Source organism: Aquila chrysaetos, chromosome 3 (genome assembly GCF_900496995.4).
Source record: "Aquila chrysaetos chrysaetos chromosome 3, bAquChr1.4, whole genome shotgun sequence".
In the NCBI taxonomy this organism is placed as follows: Eukaryota; Metazoa; Chordata; class Aves; order Accipitriformes; family Accipitridae; genus Aquila; species Aquila chrysaetos.
In genome coordinates, this window is record NC_044006.1 from 1,149,349 (window position 1) to 1,170,106 (window position 20,758).

The following is a 20,758-nucleotide window of genomic DNA, read 5'->3' on the forward strand; positions in this document are numbered from 1 at the left end:
TGGCCTCGGGCAGCTACCAAGGGGAGCACAAAGGCCTGGGGCATCACGCAGGATGCAGAGGAGACTGCCAACAAGCAGTGGAAGGGCAGAAACAAAAGGTCCCCCCCCAGTGCCCTTCCCCTGCCACTGGCAGCAGCCCAAGCCCAAGGCAGAGATGCTGCTCTGGCCTCGGGTGGTAGCTGGAGAGCAGGGAAGCGAGCCGGCACTGTCATGGCTCGCCCTGATTGCAGCACTGGCCGAGGGAACCTTCCCACCTCCTTCCCTGCTGCAGCCTCCGGCTGTGACTCACAGCCCTGCCACACAGGCAGCCCACAGGCAAGGTTTAAGCTAAGGAGAAAGCAAAACTCACGGCGGGAGCTGCCTCCTCCAGGGCCCAGTTAGTCCTAACAGCAAAACTAGCAGACCCTTGGCAGCAGCATCTCAGGCATCATCCACCACCTCAATGCAAGAGCAACACTTGCTCAGCAGGACGCAGCCGGGGACTCCTGAGCAGACACTGGGCTCTCCCACTCTGCCCCTCACAGCTTGGACTCGTGACTTCCATGAGCCTGGCTCCATGCTGGAGAGCCTCCCTCTTCCCGAGGTCAGAGGCAGGACCTGGAATGGGATGAGAACCAACAGGGATCACGCAGGAACAGGCACGTGGCTCCAACTGGCAGTGCCGATGCTGTCGTGTACATGCAGAGGTTGGAGCATCACCAGCATCCACGGTTCTCTGGGACCACAGACACCACTCCCATGGCAAGGGGGAATCCCCCCAACTCAGCCTCCATAGGGCACGCCGGCAGGAATAACTGGCTAGATGCCGTGCCTCGGGCAGCGGGGACTCTGCCCACCGACTGTCATCGCCATCGTACAGTTTGGAATTGCCTCTCCCCTCCTCAGGCTGAGGGCTGCCAGGCACCTGGAGGCCACCAATGTCACTTCAGGCACATGCTGCCACTGCTCCGCCAGCCTTCAGCTCCGCACCCTCCCGGCAAGCCCCAGGTAGAAGGAGCACATCCACTCACCGGACAGGGGAGCAGGAGCCCATGCACTACAGCCATGCCCTGCAGCCCCCTCAGACCAGCTGGTGCAGTGGAAACTGGGATAAAATTCTCCAAGGAGAGCAGGAGCACCTGCCTGGAAGCCAGCCAGCCTTCCCCAGACACTTGCAGTCTTACACACTGAGAGTCAGAGTTGGTGTCCGGGCACAAAGCTTTGGGACAAGGTGAAGCAGCAAAGCTCTGAAAGCAGGTGCTGTGGAGCCATGGAAATAGTTCTCCAAAGGAGGTGTGTGTGAAGGATGAGTCCCGTGGTTTGGCACTACTACAAGACAAAATTAATTTGTGGGCAAAGGGAAATAAGCTGAAAACACTCCCCTTGCAGGAATGATTTGCAGTATTGTAAGAAGGGCAATAGCTGCTGCACACCAGGATTTTTGGATGCCTTACCCACAACCCAACGAGCAGCACAGTGCTCCAGGTCTCTGCAGAGCACAGAAGCAAACCAACCACCACCAAGGGTTCTCAGGCTGTGAGGTTTTTTCCCTCCCCATTCAAGAACTTAAGCCAGAGTCTACGTTGGCTGCAGCTGGAAAACAGCCTGTCCTGGGGATATCTGGCAAAGCATCAAGCATGCCAGTTCCCTAGCTACGCGGTTGTCACAACTTCAGCAGCACACTTTAACCTTTATGCTTTTCATGGGTAAGGGAGGCTGTCTGCGCAGCCAAGCCCTGCCCGTTCTCCAGGAAACCCTATACCCTGTCTAAATCGAGCAGCAGGGCAGGCAAGAACAACATCCCCACCTGAATCCCAGCCATGCCACTGTAACACAAGCCAGCCAGCCTGCCTGTCCCGGTAGGGACCAACCCAGGCATGCAGTCGGCAGCTTAACTGCTTCCATCAGCACCCAGGACTTCCCCAGACGAGCTGCCGTCGTGACAGGTCTCATCAAGGTGATGGGGAAAGACGGGGAACAATCCCAACATCATCCAAAGAGCTTCCAGAGCTATGCAGCAGCTCGAGGACAGCAACGTGGCTGCCAGCAGCAACACCAGGGAGCACCAACCATGGATCTGTATCACCAGGACCTGCCCACACACAGGCTGTCCTTGCCAGCTTCATGCCAGGCCACGCTGGCAGCCAACAAGGTATCCCAGCAGAGAGGCCAGTGAGAAGCAAAGCTGTGATTTGAAGAGCATCATCAAGACTTTTCATGAGAATCTCATTCACCAGCTAATAAGATGTTGCAATTCTCAGCTACCTTTCAACACAAAAGTCCAGAAAAACATTGTCTGTCTTTTAGTTCCAGCACTAGTCTGAGTTCAGCAAATTACTTTGGTAATAACTCAACTAGAAATGCATCAGAGGAAGACTTTGTACCCAGCTCCAGCTCTTCTTGGTCACCCCTCCTCCCAGCCCCACTTGCTGCCAAGGCACGCTCATAAAGGTGAAGAGTTTTGAGTTCTTGAATACAAGAATGTTTTTGCAAAATCCACACAGCAAGAATTTTACATCAGTTTGCCAGCCTACCCTGACTCTAAAGGCGTGTGCTGAAACAGCACTCGGTTAAATCCCAGTCTCCTGCTTGAGTCCTGTAACTTTATCCTCCCACTTCTACTCTACTGGGAAAATTACCTGCCCTTGTTTCCTTGTTGAAGCCTTTGCTGAACCCCCATTCAGCTCCTCCAGGACAGCCATCTTTTACACATTTTCTACACTAGAGCAGTTTTTCTAGTGCATCACCACTTTACTCCTAAGTAAGAGGGCGGGTTACACTAACAACCCACCAGCCTGTGAGAATCTGTTGGGTGACCCCGGAAAGCCCAGCCAAATACCTGATACCCTTGTAGGGCATGGCAGCCCGAGGCTCCCTTTCACTAAGTTTGCAGTGTATGAGGAATATAAGAGGCCATGTTTGCAGGAAGAGGTAATATCTTTTATTAGACCCAATGATACCATTGGGAAAAAACTGACAAGCTGTCAGGCATACAAACCCTTCCTCAGGTCTGAAGCAGAGGCCATGTAGGGCCATCACGGAAATCCAGCTGCTCTATGCTTCAGGGATCAATAGCTGCTCCAGCTCAGCAGCCTTGTTACCTTGCTTGCCTTTACATTCTTCCCCAGCTCATCATCATTCAGGCTTTCCTCTGACTCACCATAAATATTTGCTGCTCCTGCTGCCCACATGCTGCCTGCTCCAGAGGGGCTGGCACTGAATGCTGCAGCAGAAGTTTCCTTGACTGCACATTCAAGGTTCTGCCATGTCCCCGTCCAGCAGATCACATGGAACAGCTCCATTAGGGCAGAAATAAGGTTAAGGCAGACTGAGGGAAAATCTGCACGCCTTTGGTCAGATCCATGCAGATCTGAGCAGTTTTCAGGAAGAGGATGCTTACAAGTTCCTCTTGCTCCAGTCATTCCTGTAAATTGTGCATCAGCAGGGCTGTCATTTACCTGTGACAAGCAGCTTCTTTGGCCAGGCTGCTGCTGCTGACACTCCCCTGTTACCCTCAGCTCAGCGATGTGGGGCTATCAGCAAAGTCAGCAAAATGCAGCTGAAGCCATCCTATGTGGCTGGGTGAAGCTTTTGGGCCCAGTTCTGCCACAGCCACGTAAAGATCCTCAAGCGAAAGGAAGATGAAACCTCTGGCAAAAAGGAGCCTTGTCTCTTAGCTCACTGTTTTGAAGAGGCCACGCTGTCACAAGGTCATTCATCCTTTAGCACCAAAATGCTTCCTCAAACCCCCTTGTTCTCCAGTTCCTTAGTTATTAACTGCATAATACCTTTATTTTTTTAAAGAATCCTTATGTTTCAGTGGGGGTGACTTCCGCTCTTTTAATCCAAGCACAGCAGAAGTTTGAGGCTGGTGCTTTTTGAAGCACTGAAGTTCAGTACACCCATACGAAATGCTTGCTCACTGCTGGCTGCAACTGCTGTTCTGCAATGATATCCCTTGAGCATTGCACTTTTTAGGAGAATTCCCGCAGAAACATCATCCTTGGGTACAATAAGTGTTTGTCTTTAAATTTAGCTCTCTGAAGACTTTCTGCCTCTGTCATCTCTCTCAGATTAGGAGTAAAACACTAGCAATTGCTTGATACACTTCGGCAAGGATAATGAGACAATCAGTACCTCTTACCATACCCCCCAGCTGGAGTCCAACACCTAACAAGTTTGAACTCCCTCTCTTCTCCATCCAAATGAAAATCTGAATAAAAGGACACACACTCTAAGAATACTTCTCCAATGGTATCCAAATTCAGAAGAAATGAAAGTAAATGTTTGCCATAACCCCCAAACAAGAAACAGTTTGTCCGACCTGGACACATTAATTCTAAGTTTCCCATGTTTTTCTGTTCAAAACAGCACCACAAGAGCAGTGAGCAGCCCAGCTCATACGCGTCCCAGCAAGCAATAAAGGTAAGAGACCCATAAACACGAGAGAGGCAAAGCCTCCATATCATTACAGCCATGAGAAGCCAAGCCAGCCCAAAGAGCTTTATGCATTTCCAAGCCTGAACTAGAGAGCTTGCTCTCATCCTTTCTGCCAACAGCTTCAAGCACAGCTCCAGTCACCTGCCATGCCAGCCTTTTTTTGCAAGTCCCTTTTCAGCTCAGGAAACAGCACCACACAATCACCTGAGTTAGCAGAACAGGTAACAGCAACACGGACATGTCAGCAGGCAGCACTGCTGTCTGAGAGCATCATTTGGAGTAGTTGTATCCCTAGCCCCTTCTTGCCCTCACACAGCCTTTGCAAGTTATCTTTCTTGTTACGTCCAGGGAAAGACCTAAAACAGTCTTACAAGGTAAGAAATCGTATCACAATGCTAAGGTAAGAAATCATTCTTTGTAAATTTTAATCTAAATTTGATCACCTCTTCCCAATGCTGGAATTTTTGTCCTCCAGCACATTAGAGCACTTGATCTATATTTAGTTCTGCTAGCTGCGCTAGACTGGCTAGGAGATGATGCGTCTTTAGCCAAGAGAACTGTGCTGGCAGAAGCCAGGGAGGCAGCTTACAACAAGTCATTTGCCAGTTAAGTGGTTCCCCAAATAGAAGGGCTTCAGCTATAAAACAGCAGGAGGTTTAATACTCTAATATACACGGGGAACTACTTTAAAGTGTGGGCAAGATTCATATTAGCACCCATCTAAACATCAACAAGAAAGGTCAGACCTGCAATATGCAGGCTGGCAGAAGCCTCACATTACTTAACAAAATTCAAGCTTAATACAGACTAAAAGCCTAAGAAACAGACACTTAGAACCACTACTTAGATGTACAAAGACAAACCAGCTCTTCCAGGATGCGCACATCCTTGTACGATCACCAAGTGCCCTTTACCGAAAACTCTTCTGCAGGAAAGGGATTCAGCCCACTAGCAAGAGACAGCGATCAGATTAGGAATTTTTATTTAGTTCAGGTACACAATATTTGTATGCAGTATCAAAACCTGGTTTAGTCTTTAGAGAACAAGATGTCTAGATGTGAAGCAAGGCCATGGAGACCACATGGCACCACCTGTACACCATGCCTCAGCCACCTGCCTCGGGTGGCATTAAACTACTCAATATAATAATGGAACCAAATGTAGGAGTTGAGACTGAGCAGTCACATAAAAACAATTGTTCCCTCTCTGCCTATCAAGAGAGTGGAGAGTGACGGGATGTCCCTCCTACTGTCACATGGATGTCTATCAGCACCGGAATCTATCCGAGAAGTTGGGAGACTTCGGCGTAGTCAGCGGCTGATCACTGGGCTTCACTTCTACACTGCGGTATTTGCGTATTGGGTTTGCCTTGTGAACCTGTAAAAAAAAAATTTAAAAAAAATCAAGGACAAAATGAAGCAAATGGTTGCAGTTATGATGAAGCTGAAACTTGCAGGTGAGCCATCGGTGGGATGAAGGCAGGTGTCTGTCTACAAGACCACCACACCGCCTAGGGCGCTGGAGTGAGCCACCAGGAACATGCACGGCACACTTTGGGGTTGTGGATTTTACACAGATCACTCTGCTCCAATGACTACATGTGTACAGCTCCAAAAATCAGTCACCCAAGTAGAGCTACCCCCCCCCTTTTTTTTTTTTTTTTTAAGACCAGTTGTAAAGTTAATGAGGAGTCAGTTTGCAACAGGGAAACTTGAAAAGACAGTCTTAATGTACCTCAACACTGACATTAGCTCATTTAGTACTTTTACACATCCCTTTGGGTTACTTTACAGCCTCTGTTCAGAAATAACTCACTCACCAGTTCTTGTCTTAGCTTAGCAACTTCTTCCTTTTCACGCTCCTCTTGTTGCTGTCTGACCTGCTCTTGATGCCTCTCCCTTATGGCTTCTATAGCTGCCAATTGTTTTTCAAATTCTTGCCGCTCTTTAGCTCTTTTTTCTGTTGCCAGCTCAAAGCTTTCAGGAACTATGGAACCAGAAAGGCTCTCTAAGTTTAGAAATAGAGGAGATAACATTGGTGCAAAGACAGTCAGGTAAAGCAGAGCAGTACTAGCATCAGGTAGAAGCCTCCCTCTGGAGCGCTTCACCTTGCAAGGGTAGTTAGTAGGTACCTCCAGCCTTCAGGAAAAGAGAAAACCTTACGCCCAAGCATGACCAGTGTTAATGCAGACACTACCCCATCATGGCTGTTCTCATAGGAGGGAGCAAGCACACAATTGTTAGTACAAACAAGTTTTTGGCTGGTCCTATACCCTATGAAGCTTAGTCTACCCTAAGCTGTAGATGCCTTCATCTCATTAGAAAAGGGAGGAAAAGACTGACAGCTGCTACAGAAATGCCAGCTGTCTGTACAGGGAGCTCCTTGCATACTATTTACCCTTATTCCAAGCTAGCACGCATCAATCATCTGCCAATTGTAGCATAGCTGTTAAATACAGCTGCCATGTTAGTGCAGGACAGGGGGGCAGTGGAGAGGAAACTCCCCTGCTCCCTGGGGACACAAGCTGTTAGGGAATTAGTTGATTAAGTGCAAGGCACTATTGGCTGTGCTGATAAAGAAGAGGCAACAGCCAATCTAAACATCATTTAACTGCATCAGTTCTGAGTTATCAGCCAAGCCTGTGTAGCAAGGACTTGTAACTCTACCTGATAACAGCTTATTTTCTTTTTTAGGCACAAAAGGCTCCTGGTACACCACTGTGTTGGGACGAGCTTTAAAACATGCCGCCTCTTTCTGCCTTTTCAAGTCTTCTTTAAGCTGCAAGAGAAGACAGCCCATCAAGTGCCAGGCATAACAAAAAGACCATCTGTCCCCACCCAGACTTCAGCACTCCCAACACTGGAAAAGCCAGGTTGACTTAAAGTCATTTGCATAGCAAATTATATTAAAGCCAAAAAGTTGTGTCACTTGTCACCTGCCAGTTACTTTTGCTAAAAATAGCCTGAAGAAAATTTCAGGTGTCCACTGCAGACTTCACATGAGAGAAGCAGTATATTGACTACATGTCAACAAGTCCCCAAGCATAGAGATGGTCAGCAAGGGGATCCAGCTGCATATAGTTGCTGCTTAGAAAATACCCCACAGCTGTTCATGCAGTTGTGGTAAGTCCCATCACTTACCATAAAGGGAGCAAAAAAAAAAACCCAATCCACCAATCCTTAACCCATAGCACAAGTCTTATGCCAAGGACAGGATAATCCATTGCTCAAACTCAGATCCTGATTCAGCTCAAGCAGGACACTTTCTGAAGTCAATCATAACTCCACTAGCTGCCTTAAGGCTGCTCATACCTGCTACCCTTCCCATCCTACCTGCTGTTTCCAGCTCTGTAGCTTGGCAACTCCCCGTTCATCAATCTGCAGATTGAATGGTTCAGGCTGAGTTGGGTTTTTGACCTTCTTTTCTGGAAGCTTAACATGGTCAAAGTAAGGCAGAGGTAGTGCTTTGAACTTTGGCACCTGAAAGAAACAACTTGAAATATTTTTTTGCCCTTTCCTCAAAGGCACGAAGCTTTGGAGTTTAACAGCCAAAAGCAAGAGGCAAGTCCTGCCACACCTTTTTTACTTAAGGAGTAGAACCCAAGGTAGCTTTTAGTTCTTACCTCTTCCTTCTGCAATTCTTCTATTTTTTTCTCTTTTTGTATTTGCCGCTCTCTGTCACGGGCATCGAAAGAGAAGGGGCAAACTTCCACGTGCCTCTGCTCTGGCATTTTAGGTTTGAAGGGCACTCCATAATGTGGCATTGGGTTAGCTTTGATCACAGGCACCACCTCTTTTTCCTAAAAGGATATTAGCATTAAGATCTGACACAGCACCAGATTTTTGGTTTCTGTAGAAAGACTACAACTCCTGCTAAAGCCATGAATACTAGAGTTCCTTTAATAAGGGTAACAACAGTGTCAAGCAAAAACTCAGGACACTAAAAATTACTAATCCAAAAAGTACTAATTTACAGGCATCCTGAACCACAGGCAAGTTCTTCCTCTTTCCAAACAACTATCAGTTCCTAGTACTCATCCAGATTAGACTAATTCTTTAACATCCTCCTCGCAAGAGGGAAAGAAGGAAGGCCATGATGCATTCTGAATCCTGCTCCCAACCTCCAGGGATCTAGAGTGACTGCAGGGAGAAGAAAGGTCATGTGCAACATCTGCCCTTCTCAGTAACAGAATAGGGATGGGCAATGTCCTTCAAAATCTAAGCAGTTTGCTTTCCTCATTCATAGCAGCAACACCTCAGAAACCCTAGTCAGTGGCCTCGTGTTTAAATAGAGTTATTTCATTTTGTATGAGAATTTAGTTTCTGTAAAATGAGTAGCAGCAACTAGATTGTTAGAATGGAATGGCACAGAGAAAGATGACCACTGGAGGAGAGGAACTGACTAACAGGAGGGAAGGGGCTAACCGAACCAGACCATCACACCCAACTGGCAGCAGTAGGGCAGGCTGGCCAAGGCAGTCACTGTGGTGGGACCAGAAGGCTTGACTACAGCCCATTCACAACAGTTACCTTTTCTTCATCTCTGCCAGGCATTCGGGTTCTGCTTTTCAAGGTGAAGGCTGGAGACTTGGGGACTGTAACAGGAAGCACTTTCTTCTCTGGAACGCCCTGTTCAGAAGAGCCAGTAAGGAGTTACCCCAGCCTAAGTGCCAAGAAAAAGCACTACAGAGAAACAACCCGACACAGCACAGTACGTACTCATTCCGGTTCTCACCTAATGACAGACAGTGTTTACTGAAGATTATTAAATACATAACGCAACATAGCTACGGACATTTTGAAGCTAAGTGCCACCTTAGTCCTAATTCCCAGGTCTGGGTATTACTAAACTTCTTACCACAATGTCCTCTAGGATTTTTGTTGGACATGGCCTGGAATGGAATTCAAAGTGCTCTTCCTCCTGTTGCTTCTTACTCTCACGCTCCTGAATCCTTTTTTCTATTTCCAACTCAAAGCCAATGGGTTGCGTGAGTTCCTTCACAGAGGGTTTCTTGGGCAGGAGCGGTCCACCCTCAAAGATTTTGGGATCAAGTTCTCGTGCTTTGAATTTGTACCTACACAAGAAAGGCGGAGATAGTCACTGACGTATTGTACATGGCAAGATGCAGCTTCTAGCAAATGGCTTCTCTCACAGCATAGAAAAGCAATAGTCAGGTACAGAAGCAGTTGTGCCATGCACACACGTTACATAGCACGCAGCTTTTAGTTAGCAACTCCTCCTTTGCTTTTGCAACAGCAAGACATTAAGGAAAACCTTATGGATTGCTTTCTTGGAAATCCAAAGCTTTGCTTACAGGAGAGTTTTGAAGTATACACAGGCTGTACTGCCATATTGGGTTTGCTTTACTAATCATAAGCTATACTCAACCCAAGATCAGCTCTCTTAAGAGCGCTTTCTTCAAAACAAATTGGCTACTTTTCACATCCCTACAGTCAGAGCCATAGGATTATGCACAAGCTAAAAGAATCTCAATGTTTTTATGCTACTCATTCTTTTACGCAAAAAAGGTATTCCTGAGAAGTGATATTTTGGCACCTGGAAGGTATTTCCATTGTGGTACAATTGTCTCTTGGAGGACTAGAGTAAACCTTGACTTACTGCTGAATTTTCTCCATTTCCTCTGCTTCTAACTCTGCTGTAGTTTTGCAGGTGACAGGTCTGAAGCGCTGCTTTGTTAGAAGCACTGGTGTTTTAGGGTTTGTAAGCCGAGTCTTCACCAACTTTCCTGGAACTGGGCCTATAAATTCAAGTCACAGAAACTAGCAGTTAATGGCAAGGCCTGCAACAGACACGGACTGTTTGCTCAGTAGAGTTGCCAAAAAAGCTTTCTTGCTCTACCACCATCTCTGTGGACAGCCTCCTGGCTGGACATAGCCAGGACTGCTCACCTTCATCAGATTTCCTGCTCCTCAAATGGTAACGAGAGGGTGTGCGTTTTTGGAATGCTTCTACCTGCTCAGCAAGGGACACATATTCTGATGTGGTTTCTTCAAGTTTTCTTTTGTTTCCCTGGGACAGATTGAAAGGTTTGGGGATAGTGGGTCCCTTTGGCACTCGCACCTGAAGACAGAAAAACCTACAGTCATTATGGCCATTTAACACAGGATGCTTCGATGACATTTCCTTTCCCCACTGATTCACAGTATCTGCCCCCTCTCTTTATTGAAAAGAAGGTAACACTTAACCTTAGACATAAGTCTTAACTGTTTGAACATGCACAAGCTAGTTATATTGGGAAGCTGTATGAAGTGGAAGATTAAAGCATGAAGTCTAGTGACCGGAAGGTATGACATTAAAGGGCCCTTTTCAAAAGGGTCCTTTAGAGTCTAGTGGCAATGCAGATATGCAGTGAGCTAACAGTTACATTTGCACAATGCTTCCCGCTCCTATGGTAGCCCTCTTTGCGGGTTACCAGCAGCATGTGTTGCAAAAGCAGAAAGAAGGTGATGTCAAGAGTTAGTCAGCTGACTGCTGGCAATATTCTGGTTCTCACCGGAGAAGGAGGATGCTTTCTCAGTACTGCTGCAAAATCCAGTTCCTTGTACTCGTTCCCAGGCTGGCTTTCCCCATGTTGTTTAATTCTATTCTCCGTGCAGAAGTGGAAGTCAATTGGCTTTGTTACTTGACCAACAGTTCTCTTCATGGGTTGTCCTAAAGGAAAAGAGCATGTAAGGTCTTGAAGCTTTTTGGGGTCCAGGGGGAGGATTTGGAGAAAAAAAAGCATTTAATTTCTAATGAACTTGAACAGTTTTTGGAGAACTCATCTATAACCTTTCAAAACATGACAAAAACCAAACAAATCTATTTCCAGGCAGTTTAGGGGCTGATCTACATTAAAAGCCACCTAATCCCAACACTTATCTGGAATGTTTGTTTTTAAAGGTACTTGTGCAGCTCTATGCAGCACTCTCCAGCTGAGCCCAGTAGAGCTTCAACCTGCAATTCAGCTAGAGCCCACCTGCTCCAGCAATAGCTGCTTTCATAGACTCCTCGTTCTTCTTCCGCAGCTCCACAACCTCCTGCTGCAACTGCTGCATCTTTTCCAGCTCCTGCTCCTCTGTGCTCTTCAGCTTGCCAGAATGATTGGTCCTCCTGCAGAAGCACGTTAAAGACTGAGATATGCCTTCCTGCTTCACAGCATGATGTTAGCACAAAGGAACATGCTTATCTCTGACTTCATTGCAGAAGCATCACTCATTATAAAAGTATACTCTTTAGAAAAGACCTGTTTGGATTTTGTTTGCTCAAGAAAGCTTGCAGCTAACTGCTATCCTGCACACCCATTTGCTGTATGCACGCTTCATCCATTAGCAAGAACAACTGTTTCCTCAAATTAAAAGCAAAAGCTTTCCTTTGCACAGGTTCAGCTGGTGACATACTTTTTTTATCCTAATATTGTTGTCTCGATCCGGTGTTTACTAAATGTGATGCCATCACATGCCAAGTTGAAGCTGAAAACACTCTAGCCAGGGCTGTCACCTAAATCAACTATGATTAGCAAAGACAAGTCACAAGAAAGCTACATACTTTAACACTGTTGGTGTGGAGGGCATGGTCGGCTTGCTTCTCCCTCTCCCTGGGGAGAGGTCAGGATTCTGCAGGGGCTGTCTCCTCGTGGGTACTTCTGTGACCTTCTCTCCACTGCTAGAGCTAAGGCAACAAGGTGTTACAGCAAACCACTCCATTAACTGTGCTCTAAATGAAAGATCACCTGCAGTTCTCACCACCATGCATAACATCCCAACACCCGGTGAGTTCTAAGGTATGCCAGACCAGCCTTACCTCACCACGGGCCCAGGTACAGATTGTCTAGTTTTCCCTGGTACTCTAAGGCTGTAGAAGGGAAGATGAATTACTGAGTTTTTGGAACTGAGGCTCTTCTTGAGGAGGTAGGTGTACTGTAGTTTATCTAGGTATAGCAGTGCTTGAAAGATCACACTTCAATTTCCTGACCTCAAACTTATCACCATGATATCTTAGCGGTTAAGCTAATTTGAGAAATATTTTAGCTGCAACTCTTTCATAGTTTATGACTGCCTGATGACTTCCTGATGAACAAGTTAAGCCAAATTTAAAGCTAGCTGACAGACACTGAGTATGGAGTAAGAAGCTTAAGAAACCCAAGCTTATTTCATTCACATCTCTACCTCCAAATAGAGCATTTCCTTCAGGTCTTACAGCCATTTCTTCTTGTTTATGAAACCAGTATCAGGAATCAGGTTTCAGTCACCTCCCCCTAACCTTCCTGTGAGAACCCTCTCAGCCGCCTGGAAATTCTTTCCAAAGAAACAGTTGTATCCCCCTTCCCAGGCCCAAACAGAAAGACTTTGATAACATACAGTCTCATTTTTTTCAGGGGTGGAACTTCTTCCTTATTAACCAAGGCATTAGCATTTCTCTCTCCTTTGATTCTAGCTGGCTGTTTGCGTTGCTGTGTTTTTCTCTGCGTTGTAGCCTGTCTTCTACCCGCTCTAGAGTAGAACAGAAAGTGGAGGTTAGCTTTCCCACGGGTCTGAAAAGACACATGATCTGTGTAACACTTTTTACATCAGCGCATCACCTAACTCCAACATGCCCCTTACATAAATTGAGTGTTTAATACAACAAACTAAATGCAGCATGAATTATTTAACAATCCATAAACTTAATATTCTTTGGTACATATGAGGACACAGAGTCCCTTGCATTCACATCAAGAACGAGTTCTGCCCAACTCAGGCAGATACAAACAAAGAAACTTTATAAGCCACTTCAGTTTCAGGTATCCTCACATTCCAGAAACTCCTAGTGCTACTTTCATTTGACAAGCATGCGAGACACTGCATTACATTTCCACCTCTAGAGATTGTCCCTCCAGCTTAGCAAGCAGATCAGCTGTGCCAATACACAATCTCTGTGCTGGAGAACTTCAGACCCGTAGGATGACCCAAGAACAGCTAGATCCTGAGAACCAGGACCTGCTTAGTTACACCGTCATCAATCTTCACGCAAACCGAATACAAGTATTTCACCTTTGAGAGGCCTCTGCAGGAGCGGTAGCTCTCCAGCTCGTCAGGGATCCAACAATATTCTGAGGAATCGCACTGGCCTGCACACATTCTGCTTGACCATCATCTTCACCATGGCTTTCACCTGAGAACAGTGACAAGCATCAGCTTGTATATATCTATACACTATACACACACACACACACACACAGAGGAATGCTAAAGTGAAACCACATGAGACCTTGCTAGACAACAACATATGAAGATGGTCCCACAAAAGCCAGACTGAGGCCTTTTCATTTTGTGAGTGAAAAGCAGGTAAAATTTATTCTCTCCCCCCCCCATACCACACCAGCTTACTCATTGTTATTCCTTGTGATGTGACAGAAGACAGAATAATATCAGGCTTTGAAAAAGCAGGGCTTTTCTGTGAGACTTTTGCCAGATTTTCTGCAGGAGGGACATTCTCCAGATCGGCTTTTTGGTCTATGAGGAAAGAGAGACTTTCACTATCCATACTACATTAGGAATTTTTAATACCGCAGAATCTCATTATGATGTTAACAAAGTCATCTGTCAAGTTACAGATGACAAAGATTAAATATAAAAACAAAACGGAAAAACCCCATGCATGATGAATGATGCAGTTAACATGACTAATCCGCTGGCACAGAAGCCAGGCCCAAAACAAGGATCACACCAAGCCCTCATCCAAAGAGAAAACAATCAAGGAGTTGGAAGCACCTTACCAAACCAGGAGTCTGCATTGTGCACATCGTCATCGCTCAGAGTCGCAAAGTTGATGCAAGGGTTTGGGACATCAAAGGAATAGCGAGATTCTGGGCAAGACATCTTCACCTTCACACTGTCCCCACGAGTCCTCTGCTCGCACTGCTACAGTCCTTTAGACAACAAGCATTGGTCACCTGTTATACCAAACCCCAACGCAGGTGTCAGCTAAATCATTCTCCACCTCTCTTCCTCTGCATGATTTCTAGAGGTAGATGCTGGGACAGCCTTGGGTACATTTTCCTGTCTTGTAATTTACAGCCTTTGGACAGAATGCCTCATAAGCAATGCAGTTGTTTATTCTACTGCAGACTGGCAAAGCTAAGGAGATTTTACCAGTGTTGACATTTGCAGGTTCAAAACTATCAAAAGATCAAGTTTTGAAGGTTTTCTTTGTAACTGTAGGTGCTAGAATTGTATTTTCTAAAAGGAAGTACAAAGCTCTTCCAGAGTGAGACTGATTTGCCTTTCCCTCCCTCACCACGTACAGCAAAGAAGAGTTCTTCCCCTTACAGATTTACGAAGCAAGAGCCTGATGAGGCGGTTGACTACAGAGCACTGCAAAGCACAGTCTTTCTCCCTCCAAAGGGCTACAAACAAGAACTAATGACACAAACGTGCTCTTCTATAGAGTAAACTGATTTTCAAAGCAGGAAGAGAGTTGTGTAGAGTATTATTAGTGGGCAAAAAGTAGGAAGAAGGGCAGTGTAGGGCCCTTGCTGCATTCCACAGCACTACCCTGAGGCTGGCCAGGCTATAAACAAACCAAGCACTGTGACCATGTCAAGAATGGTTCCTGCAGTTAATTAGTGGAGCACTGACAGCAGGAGGAGTCCCTGTGTCAACAGGTGATATTAAACTCAACCCAACAGGAATAAAGCCAGCAACAAAGTTATAAAACCTTAAATTGTAACAAAACCTTTTTGCAAAGGTGTTTTCATGCTTTTATGATGCCTCGCACAGCTGCAAGGCAAAGCCCGTGAGGATGTGTTATAAAACACTCCCTAAGGAAATCACCTGAACTTTGCTTTTATGAGTCCAACCAATTCTAAAACAGCGTATTCTTAATCCACAAAGTCTCAGACCTAAACCATCTGTCTAGGCAGACCACACATAGTTCAACCCGGATGGTATGCTCCATAAATAAGAAAATGTTCAAGAGTAAATCAAAGCAGCATTTAGAAGGTACCACTGCTGTTTACAATCACCAGCCCTCCCCCTGAAGATGGCTGCACTGAGAAGCCTTCAGTTCCCCAGCACAGAATTGCGATAGTTAAGGGGAAGAATGTCATTAGAGAAGCATCAGCTACATGACTGCAAAGATGTCAGGGTAGGACCCAAAGAAGGCAAACAGAAGAATCAGAGCCAAAACCAACCGTAACCGAGCTCAAGACACGGCTGGAATCGAATGCTTTCCTACCACCCTTAATCAAGATAGAGTTTCTGTCAACACTATCCACTTTTTTAAAAATCAAATGCGTCATCTGCATTCTCCCCTCACCCTCCCCAGTCTGTCCACCCAGTCAGAGCTCCGGGCATCGTGTTTCACAGCTACTCGTGTCCACTGCTACGCTGCTGCAGTTTCCAACTTTTTACTGTGTAAAGTCCATATCCTTTCATAACATCAGCACCCTCAACACTGACCTCACCACTGACCCTTTCTCTCTCCCCCTCCCTCCATCCCAGGGGGAAACAAATAGTCATGAAAAGAAAGGGAGTGCATCAATGCCACAGTTTTCTACTCCAAGTCTCTTGAAAGAGCCAGTGGGGAGGTAAAAGTTATTGTGACTGAACTCCAGAGGCTGCGTTTCAGTCAGATGAACTCACGGCATCGCTTTTCAAATCCCTCTGTATCCTCCGAGTCCTGCACAGAATAAGATTTTCTGTGAAGCAGCAATTCACTGAAAGGCATCTCGCTCCTCCACCCATCGACGCAGCTTGGGACTGAGATCCCATCAGTTAGGAACATTATGGTGATTTATCACTCTGATATGCCCACTGCAATGCTTCTGCAATCGAAACAGGCTCAGCCAAGGACAGCCCCAAAGCCTGCTGCCCACTCCATTGAGGCATTTTAAAACACCCAATTGTGATTCTGACGGCAGAACCACCATTATCTCAGTCTTTTATTTAAAGACAGGAGGCAAAATTCTCTCTCTCCACTGCAGCACTCTTCCACCAGAAGAGAGGTGCAGAAATTTCTTCTCATTAATAGGGACGTTACCTAATTAGCAGGCACTGTGTGCATTTACCAGACCATGGTTACAAGCACACTGTAATCCTACGTAAATACAGCATGGATTTAAAGCATAACCCTGCTCTCCCCCATATCCTTCACCTTCTGTGTCCACACTAGTGTTCGCAGAGCTTCGCAGCAAGCCAGGGGAACCCTCACCCCCGTTCTGCAGGATCAGCTTTCTCCTGGTTCACAGAGAGCTGCTCACCCCACCGCTGGTGCAAGAAAGGAGGAAGATCCAGTCCTCTCGCTTTCAAAAATTGCCCAAATTCCTTTGATAAAAGTGACTGCCTAACTAAAACCTTAATTGTCTTTCTAGGTCCGCTCCCCTCACTGACCTAAAATGTACCTCACACAGCCACAGCCCCATACGGTTTCTGCAGAGAGCAGCACAGCTGTACCCACAAAGAGGAATGGATAGCGGGTTTCTCTGCACATCAGGTTTCTTTTGAGTAACTATGCTTTGGCACGTTCCAGAAGAGTGCCTTGGCCTGGGTTAGATTAGTTAGCTTTGAAAAAGGATTAAGCTAAATTGGAACAAGCATTCCTATCCCAGAATAAGACTGATCCAACAGCAAGCGCAATAGGTATTTCGGAATAACTTCACACCTCACTCTAATCCAAATTAGCTTTAAAATGCTAACACGATTCCACCACAGATGTGCTCAGCATCTTTTTCTCAATGTAGTTGTTAATTTCTTGCCAAAACCATTCAGGGCAGACAAGACCGGAGAGGAGTAACTCCAACAAGACCCACACAGTACTGGCCTAGGTGCAGTATGTGACTCTCGGCACCAAGCACATTGTAAGGGAGCACTTCACAATTGCGACCTAACCAAAAGAGCCTTTTATTTTTGGAGCAGCAGCCCAGCATGGACTGATGGTCATCAGGCAATACAATAACAGCACCCACTGCCTGGGACAAAGGACCCTCCCAGACATACAGGCCTTTGTGTTGGAGAGAGGAAGCAGCGTTCCCAGATGAGAAATTAGAGGTCAGAAGGAGAGAGAATGGAGGAGTTTGGGGGAGCATCAAGGGACAGACAGAAGGAGGGTGCAGAGATGATATGCTCTTTCTTGCCATCTTGCAAGGTAATTAGATAATCCCCTGGTCAACTAGAGACAACACTTTACCACAGTACACCACTGGAGCTTCATAAGCTACAGATGTTACTTACTCCAAATCCTAACAGGATCAGAAAGCAGAAAAAAAGTAGTACCAGATACACAAAAAGGATATTCCAAGTTACACTGGCTGATAAATCTGAAGCCAGTTGATCCACATGCCTCAAAACCCGGGGGGGGCTATCAGGAATAAGCAAGAGAAGCTTCCTAGCCAATGTGCTGCAGTAACTCCAGTGCCTTCAGCTGGGCACCCAACACTGACTGCCATTTAAACACAGGACGCTGCGCTAACCAGGCATCTTATTTAATTCAGCCTGGCAGCTTCTTCATTGTCCTACAACCCACAGCTTTCCGATAATCTGGACAAGGTGCACAGATGCTTTTCAGGGGTTAATATGCAAATTGGACCATTACAAAGGGCTGGAAACTGCCTCTCTGTAGGTACAGTCCTGTCACCACAGCCTGGTAGGAAACTACCCCACCACAAAGCCGCCAGGTGAACTCCTTCAGCACGATGCCAGCAATCACTAACAGAAGTCACCCTTGCTTTTCCCTGAGCAAGGGTTAAGTGAACACTTTTAACAAATTCTGGATCTACAGCTTCTCCTTCCTCTCTGATGCTCTTCACTCAATGCTCCAGTGTGTTTTTCCACAGCACAGAATCAACACTGAATTCATCATCCCGGGTACAGAACAGAGGCAACGCTGCTGTTCCATTGTATAATATTCAAATTGGGACACAAAGCCTTTAACTCCACGCAGGCGAGAGATGAGCATGCAGAGAGCGCCACAGACTACCCTGACCTGCTGTCATTAGCCTACAGCAAAAGGAGTGAGGTGCTGGAGCAGCAGGTTTTCTCCAGAGCAGCCTTTGCTCTGCTAACGGCCCAGACCCACCTCCCTTCCAACAGCCCAAAATAAACAGCCCTGACACCTTATGCTCCGTAAATGAGATCCCACAAGTTTTAGAAGACATGAAGATGGGACATTCTAAGAATAGCTGTTCAAGGAAAAGTAAATTATTTTTAGCCAGTATAACCTCAATTTGTTGTTAGATTAAGTTGAAGCTCCTCTAGTTTAAAAAAAGCACAGCATAAAAATAGCTAACTTAATACCTTTTCTGTTACTTAAGCCAGGTTTCACCTGGTTTTCTTCCCTCCTTTTCCTAGGAAGCAGGATTTGGTTTGAGAAGATGTAACATAGTTTTCCTTAGCTCCGAAAGTAAGACGCACACTTCTTCAGGTTTTGAGCAGTGGGTGTGAACAAACAGTTACCGACACAGCAAGGCAGCCTGGTCCGTGCTGGCACGGTGCTCTAGGTTGTATTTCATCGTGAAATACATCGTTTCATCACGTCAGATTTTGTGATTGATTGAAGACTCGCATCCCAACGCGCAACTTTATTTTACTCACGGGGCAGCTACCCCATCATAAGGCTTATTTCAGTACTGCGAACCCATCTTCGGGGAGGGAGCCCCTCGCCACGGTGGCTTCACCCGCCACCGGCCTCGGGCTGGCCCCAGGCTCCGGCTCCTTCAAGCCCCACGGTCACGACGGGTTTGCAATTAGCCCTCGGGGATTTAGGCCCAGACCACGGAGCTCCGGGTGCGATCCTACCCTCCAGCCATCGCGCCAAGCCACGGCAAAAACGGCCCCGGACACGGGCTAAGCGCCCGGAGCCGCTTTCCGCCTCCATTTCCCAACCGCGCCCTCGCGGTGCCGCAAGGAGCTGAGGCCGTGTTACCGATACCTGGGGCTCGGAGCAGGCCCAGCCACGTACCCCACAACCGGAGAGACCCGACCGGACCCCGGGGAAGGGCTGCAGCCCAGGCCGTCCTCCGGTAACGGCGTCTGCCAGGTAAGGTAGGACGAAGCCGAGAGTCCCCCGCAGACTGTGGGGAAGAACCGCCCGGTAACCACCGTCGCCACCGCCCGCTTCCACTCACCTCAGCGCCGCGGCCGTCCTGCGCGGCGCCTCTGCCCGCCGCCGTTAACGGATTTCAAACAGGGCTCGTCCGTCCGAACCGACCAATCAACGCCTAGGGCACTCCCTCGGTGCGTGCCGATTGGGCGTGAAGGCCAGGGGACCCGGATGAGCAAACCCCGCCCCCCGCGCAGTCGAGCCCTGCCCGCAAAGGCCGACGGGAAACGTAGTACCCGAGCGCACCGCTCCACAGCTAGGAGGCGAGACGCGAACCACAGCTTCCATAATGCACTGCGCGGGACGCGCCCGGCCAACCAGGTGAGGCGACGCTTTGAGTGTTGTTCGGGTGCGGCCTATCAGCTGCCGGTGGGCGGGTCCCCCGAGCAGGGCCGGGTGGGGGCCGGTGTCCGCCCCCCGCGGGCCCAGGCGGCCTCGGCAGCGGCACAGGCCGCGCCGCCCGGACAGGAGCCCACCGGAACCGGGCCCTGGTACCACGGCCGTACCTTAGGTGGTCGCTGGAGCGTTTAGTTTGTGGCTTTGAGTAAGCACGCAGCGGACCTCTGTCTCTCTCTCCCGCCTCGATCGAGCACAGGCAGCCTGCCTGCACTCCCCAAGCCCTACCTGACTTTCTCCTGCTGCCGGCCGTTCCTCACCAGGTCAGCTCCCTCTGCCCGCCTGGCCCAGGGAAGGCGGCTTCCACCACCCACCCCTCCCAGTGAGCACGGCCGGGCTCCCTGCTGCTGGGGGAAAGTGCCCTTTAGGCAACATTACCTACCCCAAATCCTGCATAAAACTCCCCGGAGTAGAGCCGGACAGCAGGCTCTGCTAACAAGGGAGGACCCTGCCGACGAGAGGGGCCGACCCCGGGTGCCGCAGGCTGCCTTCCGCCGCCTCGGCACTCTGCCCGCGTCAGCCTTACCCCCCCCCCCCTCCCTGCAGCCTCCCGGAACGCTGTGGAGAGAGCAAAAAAAAAAAAAAAAAAACAAAAAGGACAAAAACCACACGTAAAGCCCGAAGCGCTGTAAGGGGACAGGCGGCCGCGGCAACAGGCTCTGCCGTCCCGTACGGTCCCCACACGGCGCGGCAGGACCGGAGCTCCCGTGGCACCGGGGCCGCCGCGGCCTGGGCTGCCCACGGGGCCCGGCGCGGCCGAGAGGGGGCGCCAGAGCCCCGCCCTCCGCCCGGCAACTCCGCGCCTGCGCACTAGCGCCCGCCCCCTTCGCGCAGGCTCCCCTCCTTTCCCTCTCCGTCTAACCGA

The 20,758-nt window shown here is 48.0% G+C and overlaps 1 protein-coding gene across 7 annotated transcripts; it reads right to left on the reverse strand.

Moving 5' to 3' along the window:
• Positions 1-5,384: 5,384 nt before the first annotated feature.
• TPX2 (TPX2 microtubule nucleation factor) lies at positions 5,385-20,707 on the reverse strand. Of its 7 annotated transcripts, none has more exons than XM_030008691.2 (17): positions 19,523-20,707; positions 14,177-14,329; positions 13,788-13,913; positions 13,452-13,572; positions 12,780-12,911; positions 11,968-12,090; positions 11,399-11,532; positions 10,934-11,091; positions 10,329-10,500; positions 10,039-10,177; positions 9,277-9,493; positions 8,949-9,047; positions 8,042-8,218; positions 7,752-7,898; positions 7,086-7,197; positions 6,239-6,405; positions 5,385-5,796 (listed from the first exon to the last, which is right to left on the reverse strand). In XM_030008691.2, exons 2-17 carry the CDS (start codon positions 14,277-14,279, stop codon positions 5,686-5,688), a joined length of 2,238 nt encoding a protein of 745 aa, XP_029864551.1. In that variant the 5' UTR covers positions 14,280-14,329; positions 19,523-20,707; the 3' UTR covers positions 5,385-5,685. The 7 variants fall into 7 exon arrangements, with proteins under 7 accessions (XP_029864551.1, XP_029864550.1, XP_029864544.1 ...); XM_030008690.2 differs by having other exon boundaries at positions 6,239-6,426; positions 20,276-20,706; XM_030008684.2 differs by having other exon boundaries at positions 6,239-6,426; positions 19,523-20,706.
• Positions 20,708-20,758: the final 51 nt, after the last annotated feature.